Source organism: Rhamphochromis longiceps, linkage group LG9 (genome assembly GCF_057381845.1).
Source record: "Rhamphochromis longiceps isolate RC_006_pf linkage group LG9, R_longiceps_female_GT1.1, whole genome shotgun sequence".
Classification (NCBI taxonomy): Eukaryota; Metazoa; Chordata; class Actinopteri; order Cichliformes; family Cichlidae; genus Rhamphochromis; species Rhamphochromis longiceps.
Window position 1 is genome coordinate 5,125,590 of NC_140565.1, and position 8,812 is coordinate 5,134,401.

At 41.3% G+C, this 8,812-nt stretch overlaps 1 protein-coding gene across 2 annotated transcripts; it reads right to left on the minus strand.

Moving 5' to 3' along the window:
* Positions 1-595: 595 nt before the first annotated feature.
* Positions 596-2,271, minus strand: LOC146661575 (E3 SUMO-protein ligase ZBED1-like). 2 transcript variants are annotated; one of them, XM_085417739.1, is made up of 3 exons: positions 2,043-2,271; positions 1,420-1,775; positions 596-1,003 (listed from the first exon to the last, which is right to left on the minus strand). In XM_085417739.1, exons 1-3 carry the CDS (start codon positions 2,269-2,271, stop codon positions 596-598), a joined length of 993 nt encoding a protein of 330 aa, XP_085273865.1. The 2 variants fall into 2 exon arrangements, with proteins under 2 accessions (XP_085273865.1, XP_085273866.1); XM_085417740.1 differs by lacking the exon at positions 2,043-2,271 and having other exon boundaries at positions 1,165-1,589.
* Positions 2,272-8,812: the final 6,541 nt, after the last annotated feature.

Consider the following 8,812-nt stretch of genomic DNA (forward strand, 5'->3'; position numbering starts at 1 on the left):
AACTGCATTCCTTAGTCTCAATCTCAAGTCAATCACACTTAGTCCACATCATCAGTCCAGTCACAGTCCAGTCATGTGCAGTCATCCAGTCACATGCAATCGTACCAATCATTGCTGATAGTGGAAAGTAGGGCTGCTCGATTATGGCAAAAATGATAATCACGATTGTTTTCAATGAAATTGAGATCACGATTATTTCACGATATTTATTTAACAATAACAATAACAATGCACTGAATAATTGCTTTAAAGATTGTCAAAAAATAATATAAAATAATGTGCAAATTCTGATATGCAAATGTTTGCAATATAAAAGATAAATAAAAAAATGTAAACATTAATGTTTAGTGAACTTCAAACTACTGCATAATATTTATGCATACAAATAACCAAACATCAAGGCAAGCTGTGTAGCCACACAATGCACAATTGCATCAAACTGACATTGAGGTATGTCAACTAAAGTTGCTGCCTGAACAAAAATAAAATTAAACAATGAAAGTAGTACCTTTTTATAAGAAATAAATAAAAACTAGAAGGCCCGAGTCCCAAACAATCTCAAAATGGCTCAACAAAACATGGTTCCTGCAACCTTTCAAAGGTTTTTAGCCAAAAACACCAGCCTATTGACATGATCAGGCTTCAGGGATGCACGCAGGCAGTTGACAACATTTCCACCAATGCTAAAGACCCTTTCTGATGAGGCACTTGTGGCTGGGATGCAAAGATATTTCTTTGCCAGGATGGAGAGTCGTGGGAAGAGGTTCTGTGATAGCTTCCACCACCCCAGTGGGTCTTCCTCAGTGTCCAGGGTCCCTGCCTGGAGGTAGGCCTGAAGCTCAAAAGCTATGGCCTGGTCCAGTTGAAGAGCATGTTCTGCACCTGGAGCTGTGCTGTGAGGGGCCTTAAAGAAGCTGCTTAGGCCCTTTTTTCTCTTCTTTTGGTTTGATGCACCATCATCAGCAACCTCCGTGTTACCAACGGGTGTCCCCATCACTGCAGCCTCCATGGGACAAATATAAAATGACAGCAAAACAGAATGAGGAACCAGTTTTATCTGTCTCGGGTTTGGCATTCTAAAATACAATCCTTAAATAATTACTATAAATAATGATAGATACATGGATAGATGGATAGATAGATGTTTAGTATCTTTATAAATACCATGATGGACTTCATTTCCATTGTCAGTCTGGCTTTTATTGTCTCTTGGCTGACCTCGCTTACATATCTCAGTTTGAACCCTGGGTCCAGGACAGTGGCCATGTCAAGCAACTCTTGTGTTGGTGAGTCACCATACTTTTCATTTAGGTACTCCAGTATTCTCCTCTTGATGTATTTTGAGAGGTCTGTGTCATCATCTTGCTCAGCCAAGATTGAGTTGTTAAATAGGTGGAGTGTTGGTTTTCTTAAAGACACACTCACATATTTCTCTCCAGAAAGTGCATCAGTGAATTCAACCAGAGGTCCCAAGGTCTTGTTGATGGCCTCAAGGACATCAATGTCCTGCCATGAGGGGATGAGGTGCCTAGTTCCTTTGTCTTGGGTGAGGACATGGGCAATGGCCTTCTGCTGCTCAAGGACTCTGGAAACCATGGCCTGCCTAGATCCCCATCTGGTTGGACATTCAGTCTTTAAGGAGTGGTCTGGCAGTTTGAGGTCTATCTGTGCCTTTTTCAGCTCTCTCTCTTTTTTAAAACTGAATGAAAAGGTGCTGACCACTTTTTTGCAGACCCCCACTGCACGCTCAATCCTGTGATCTTTCATGGCTCTTTCTATAAAAACATAATAAATATAAACAAGCATTATCAGGATGATGATTGTCATTTCCTTGAGTGTGAATGAATAAGAAAAAGTGATGGTAGCTTATTTATGTGTTTGTATAATTCATAGAAAATGTGTATGATTGTGAGAATGAATAAAAGTATCTCTGAATTTAAATCGTTTTTTATTTATTATATTCATTCGAAGCATTATGTTGTATACCTATTGAAAGAAAATCACATTATGCATCATATTCAGTAAGAATTAGGCCTACTCACCTATGGCCAAATGTAATCTGTGCCCAAAGCACTGGAGCCTCATCCAGCCATTCAGTTGTGCAGCCAGTATGACATTTGCAGCGTTGTCTGTGGTTATACAGACGAGTTTACCCTCCTCCAGATCCCACGTAGCCAGTGCTTGTTTCAGACCTGCAGCTATGTTCTGCCCTGTGTGGTCTTCTGGGAAAAATGATGTCTGGAGACATTTCGTTTTCATGTTGAAATCCATGTCAATGAAATGTACCGTGAGGCTCAAATACGGCTCCATGGTGCGGCTTGACCACAAGTCCGTTGTGGTGGCAAAATATTGGGCTGTAGCCACTTCCTTTGCGACACCATCATGACACTCATCATATCAAGCGGGAATCGCCACTCGACTAAAATAGTGATGAGATGGCAAGTTATACCGTTTGTCCAAAGTGTTGATTAGTTTCTTAAAGCCGGGTGTGTCCACTGTGTTAATTGAGCAGTGGTCTTTGGCGAGGAAAAACGTTACCGCGTTTGTTATCGCCTTGTGTCTCTGGGAGCTGGTGGGATATTTAGTCGCGTTGACTTGATCCACGTCGGACTCCTCGAACCCATAATGTTTCCACACCACTGAAGTAGTTTTACCTCGCTTTTCAACCAACGGCATTCTTTCTTTAGCAGCCATTATCCTCTCCTCTCCAAATAACGTCTGCTTAGCTTTCCTCAGGTACTCTTAATTGATGTGACGCGTGTTCGAAACGCAGAGAGGTGCGCTCGATTTGCCACCTCGCGAGAGTAAAGCACGAGGGAGGTGCTAATAATCGGCTCAGTCATTTTTAATGATCGTTGAAAGCCCAGATCGTAATCGTGATTAAAATTCGATTAATTGAGCAGCCCTAGTGGAAAGCCGTGCACAAATTTAAGTATCCACTGACAGCAATATTACGTCATTCCAAAAATAAAAACAACATGTTAAAAAAAGAGACTTTTCCATTTGATTACATTTTGTATGATGGATTATGCAGGAAAAAGTAGAATTGGGCTGAAAGATCTATCACTTTATCACCTCTTCAGGTTGTAAATTGTGTTGTAAATTGTGTTTTTAAAAAGTAACTAAGTAACTAAGTAATTAATTTTTGAAAATAAGTCATTTTTGAAAATAAGTCATATATATATATACACACATATATATATATATATATACACAGTGGGGCAAAAAAGTATTTAGTCAGCCACCGATTGTGCAAGTTCCCCCACCTAAAATGATGACAGAGGTCAGTAATTTGCACCAGAGGTACACTTCAACTGTGAGAGACAGAATGTGAAAAAAAAAAATCCATGAATTCACATGGTAGGATTTGTAAAGAATTTATTCGTAAATCAGGGTGGAAAATAAGTATTTGGTCACCTCAAACAAGGAAAATCTCTGGCTCTCACAGACCTGTAACGTCTTCTGTACGAAGCTTTTCTGTCCCCCACTCGTTACCTGTATGAATGGCACCTGTTTGAACTCATCATCTGTATAAAAGACACCTGTCCACAGCCTCAAACAGTCAGACTCCGCCATGGCCAAGACCAAAGAGCTTTTGAAGGACACCAGGAAAAGTATTGTAGACCTGCACCAGACTGGGAAGAGTGAATCTACAATAGGCAAGCAGCTTGGTGTGAAAAACCAACTGTGGGAGCAATCATCAGAAAATGGAAGACATACAAGACCACTGATAATCTCCCTCGATCTGGGGCTCCACGCAAGATCTCATCCCGTGGGGTCAAAATGATCATGAGAACGGTGAGCAAAGATCCCAGAACCACACGGGGGGACCTGGTGAATGACCTGCAGAGAGCTGGGACCAAAGTAACAAAGGTCACCATCAGTAACACACTACAACGGCAGGGAATCAAATCCCGCAGTGCCAGACGTGTTCCGCTGCTGAAACCAGTGCATGTCCAGGCCCGTCTGAAGTTTGCCAGAGAGCACATAGATGATACAGCAGAGGATTGGGAGAATGTCATGTGGTCAGATGAAACCAAAGTAGAACTTTTTGGTATAAACTCAACTCGTCGTGTTTGGAGGAAGAAGAATACTGAGTTGCATCCCAAGAACACCATACCTACTGTGAAGCATGGGGGTGGAAACATCATGCTATGGGGCTGTTTTTCTGCCAAGGGGACAGGACGACTGATCCGTGTTAAGGACAGAATGAATGGGGCCATGTATCGTGAGATTTTGAGCCAAAACCTCCTTCCATCAGTGAGAACTTTGAAGATGAAACGAGGCTGGGTCTTCCAACATGACAATGATCCAAAACACACCGCCCGAGCAACAAAGGAGTGGCTCCGTGAGAAGCATTTGAAAGTTCTGGAGTGGCCTAGCCAGTCTCCAGACCTCAACCCCATAGAAAATCTGTGGCGGGACTTGAAAGTCCGTGTTGCTCGGCGACAGCCCCAAAACATCACTGCTCTCGAGAAGATCTGCATGGAGGAATGGGCCAAAATACCAGCTACTGTGTGTGCAAACCTGGTAAAGACCTATAGTAAACGTTTGACCTCTGTTATTGCCAACAAAGGTTATGTTACAAAGTATTGAGTTGTATTTTTGTTATTGACCAAATACTTATTTTCCACCCTGATTTACGAATAAATTCTTTACAAATGCTACCATGTGGATTCATGGATTTTTTTTTCACATTCTGTCTCTCACAGTTGAAGTGTACCTCTGGTGCAAATTACTGACCTCTGTCATCATTTTAAGTGGGGGAACTTGCACAATCGGTAGCTGACTAAATACTTTTTTGCCCCACTGTATGTATGTATGTATGTATATATATATATATATATATATATATATATATATATATATATATATATATATATATATATATATATATATATATAATATATATATAATATACATATATATATATATATATATATGCATTTGAAACCAAGAGGTTTCTTTTACAGCTTACATATTTCCCTGCCCTGCCACCTCCCTTTCATCCTTTGACGACTGTCTGTTACAATTGACTTATGAGTCCAGCTTAACTCTTGGCCACAGTAAATGTCCTGCTGATAGTTTTGCCATAATATCATAATTTGTCTTGCAGGTCACGGTGGGCACTTTTGGAAGATGAGTGCATGTGAGAAAGGCCCAGAGGAGCACAGGTGGCAGGAAGGTGAACGATGACATGGCTGCATGTCTCTTTCATTCAGCTGAGCAGCTCAGCTCGCCTTGCTAAGCTGAACAGCAGGCACAGACACAGTGGCACTTCACCTAAATTAATAGCTGACCTGCTCACCGCGTTGCAGAGTGAAGAGTTATGGCCGGAGTGCCGCAGCAGGACAGGCAGCAAACATCACTAACAATAGGGCAGTGGGATGTTTGATGAGGGGAATCAAAGCAGAGGCCAGGAGGTTAAGATGGATGGATTAGCTTTGTTATCAAAGGGGCCACGAGGCGCTGCACTGGCCGTCCTCGCTGGCTTATCATCACATCCAACTGGCTAATCCAATTTCTGGCCTCCTTTGTCACCCTCCTGCATTTGCAGTCATGTTTCTAAATTTGTAGTCACTGACTGGGGTGACACTTTTAAGGATTCCTTAGCTAACCATTAACACAATTTTATTTTTAAACTTTATTTGACCGGTTATTCTTGCATACTTGAAGTAAGAATGAAAATATATCATTCAAATATATTTTAAAGTTACCACCACTATCAAATTCTTAGTAGCTGGCTGAAATTTCCTGATAAATGCTATGTCTCATATACCATGCAGTCAGTGTTGGGAAGGTTACTTTTAAAATGTATTCCATTACAGATTACAGAATACATGCCCCAAAATGTATTCTCTAACGTATTCCATTACGTTACTCAATGAGAGTAACGTATTCTGAATACTTTGGATTACTTAATATATTATCATGCTTTTTACAACTACGTGAATGTATTATTGCTGTGATTTATTACTGTTACTGAAGGTCCGCGGCTCCGAACGGGACCTCTGACTAATACGCAGTGTTGGGGAGTAACATAGATACAGGACTGTTTGGGTTTTGTTTGACAGCTATGTTCTGTTGTTCCAGGTGGCAGCGTTACGGTTGCCATGGTTACAGGGTGACGCTCTCTCTCTGCGTGTTTCCTGGGTGAGAGAGAGCGCCTTTTTGTTGTTGTGCTAAGCTAATAGGCAGAATGCTACAGCTCTAAAGAATGTAGCCTCATAGGCAGTGTAATCCGTGCTGCTGGGAGAATGGACTGTCATACCCGTTATGTGTCTGTGAGCGCGAGAAGGGAGAAAAAGGCGAGTGGAAAAGTACAAGTTGTCATCGAGCAAAAACGGGAGCTGGAAGCATGTAAATATAATAATAACCACTGCAGCCAAGAAGAGAGCCTGACGAGCCCAGTTGTAAGTTGTTTTTTTTTTTGTTTTTTTTGCCCAGTTGTAAGTAAGCTATTAAGACTCGACTGTACGCTGTGTTCGTGTTTTCCTCCGAAACAATAAGTTCCGTTGGAGCAGCCTTTCAACGCCTCTCTTTGGAATATGCTGTCAAAACCTACTTATTTCCTCGTACTTTGACAGCATAGTGTGCTATTGGATAGAGAAGAATATCTTAGACATACCTAATACCTACTCATACCTAATATTGAAGTTAAATGACTCCTGGCTTAGAAGTGTTATGTGGGAATTAATCATTTAGATAAAATCTATGAATCAGTTATTTAATTAAAAAAATGGTTTATACAGGGAGTGCAGAATTATTTGGCAAATGAGTATTTTGTCCACATCATCCTCTTCATGCATGTTGTCTTACTCCAAGCTGTATAGGCTCGAAAGCCTACTACCAATTAAGCATATTAGGTGATGTGCATCTCTGTAATGAGAAGGGGTGTGGTCTAATGACATCAACACCTTATATCAGGTGTGCATAATTATTAGGCAACGTCCTTTCCTTTGGCAAAATGGGTCAAAAGAAGGACTTGACAGGCTCAGAAAAGTCAAAAATAGTGAGATATCTTGCAGAGGGATGCAGCAGTCTCAAAATTGCAAAGCTTCTGAAGCATCGAACAATCAAGCGTTTCATTCAAAATAGTCAACAGGGTCGCAAGAAGCGTGTGGAAAAACCAAGGCGCAAAATAACTGCCCATGAACTGAGAAAAGTCAAGCGTGCAGCTGCCAAGATGCCACTTGCCACCATTTTGGCCATATTTCAGAGCTGCAACATCACTGGAGTGCCCAAAAGCACAAGGTGTGCAATACTCAGAGACATGGCCAAGGTAAGAAAGGCTGAAAGACGACCACCACTGAACAAGACACACAAGCTGAAACGTCAAGACTGGGCCAAGAAATATCTCAAGACTGGTTTTTCTAAGGTTTTATGGACTGATGAAATGAGAGTGAGTCTTGATGGGCCAGATGGATGGGCCCGTGGCTGGATTGGTAAAGGCAGACGCCAGCAAGGTGGAGGTGGAGTACTGGTTTGGGCTGGTATCATCAAAGATGAGCTTGTGGGGCCTTTTCGGGTTGAGGATGGAGTCAAGCTCAACTCCCAGTCCTACTGCCAGTTTCTGGAAGACACCTTCTTCAAGCAGTGGTACATGAAGAAGTCTGCATCCTTCAAGAAAAACATGATTTTCATGCAGGACAATGCTCCATCACACGCGTCCAAGTACTCCACAGCGTGGCTGGCAAGAAAGGGTATAAAAGAAGAAAAACTAATGACATGGCCACCTTGTTCACCTGATCTGAACCCCATTGAGAACCTGTGGTCCATCATCAAATGTGAGATTTACAAGGAGGGGATAGGTTAATTGGATAATCCAAATTGCCACTAGGTGTGAATGTGCGAGTGAATGTGAGTGTGAATGGTTGTCTGTCCCTATGTGTTGGCCCTGCAACAGACTGGCGACCTGTCCAGGGTGTACCCTGCCTCTCGCCCAATGACAGCTGGGATAGGCTCCAGCGCCCCCCGCGACCCTGAAAAGGACAAGCGGAAGCGAATGGATGGATGGATGGATGGAAAACAGTACACCTCTCTGAACAGTGTCTGGGAGGCTGTGGTTGCTGCTGCATGCAATGTTGATGGTGAACAGATCAAAACACTGACAGAATCCATGGATGGCAGGCTTTTGAGTGTCCTTGCAAAGAAAGGTGGCTATATTGGTCGCTGATTTGTTTTTGTTTTGTTTTTGAATGTCAGAAATGTATATTTGTGAATGTGGAGATGTTATCTTGGTTTCACTGGTAAAAATAAATAATTGAAATGGGTATATATTTGTTTTTTGTTAAGTTGCCTAATAATTATGCACAGTAATAGTCACCTGCACACACAGATATCCCCCTAAAATAGCTAAAACTACAAACAAACTAAAAACTACTTCCAAAAACATTCAGCTTTGATATTAATGAGTTTTTTGGGTTCATTGAGAACATGGTTGTTGTTCAATAATAAAATTATTCCTCAAAAATACAACTTGCCTAATAATTCTGCACTCCCTGTAATGTTCTTATAAATGCAGCAGTCTAAAACCCTCACTTGTTTATTTGATTTTCAGAAGTCTTTTAAAAATGTTATATTTAGAGCAGCAATAATTCATAGATATTTCATAGTCAACAGGCCCACTACCCCACTTACCAGTACTCTTGACACTATCCCATTCACTAAATTGTCAATTACAAGAACTATTACATTATTTAACATTTCAAAGATCTGTCAGTAAGGTCCACAATTTTAACTGATCTGGAGGTGAGATTATTTCAGGTTCTTGATTCACCTGAAAGGACACTTACTGGCACATTTTATGTTT

Bases quoted from the DNA above. Each gene is read 5' to 3' on its own strand.
- LOC146661575 (XM_085417739.1), bottom strand. From the start codon at position 2,271: ATGGATTTCAACATGAAAACGAAATGTCTCCAGACATCATTTTTCCCA. The intron at 1,776-2,042 runs GTGAGTAGGCCT...ATGTTTTTATAG, and splicing joins CAGATTACATTTGGCCATAG to AAAGAGCCATGAAAGATCAC. The intron at 1,004-1,419 runs GTGTCTTTAAGA...TGTCCCATGGAG, and splicing joins CTGGAGAGAAATATGTGAGT to GCTGCAGTGATGGGGACACC.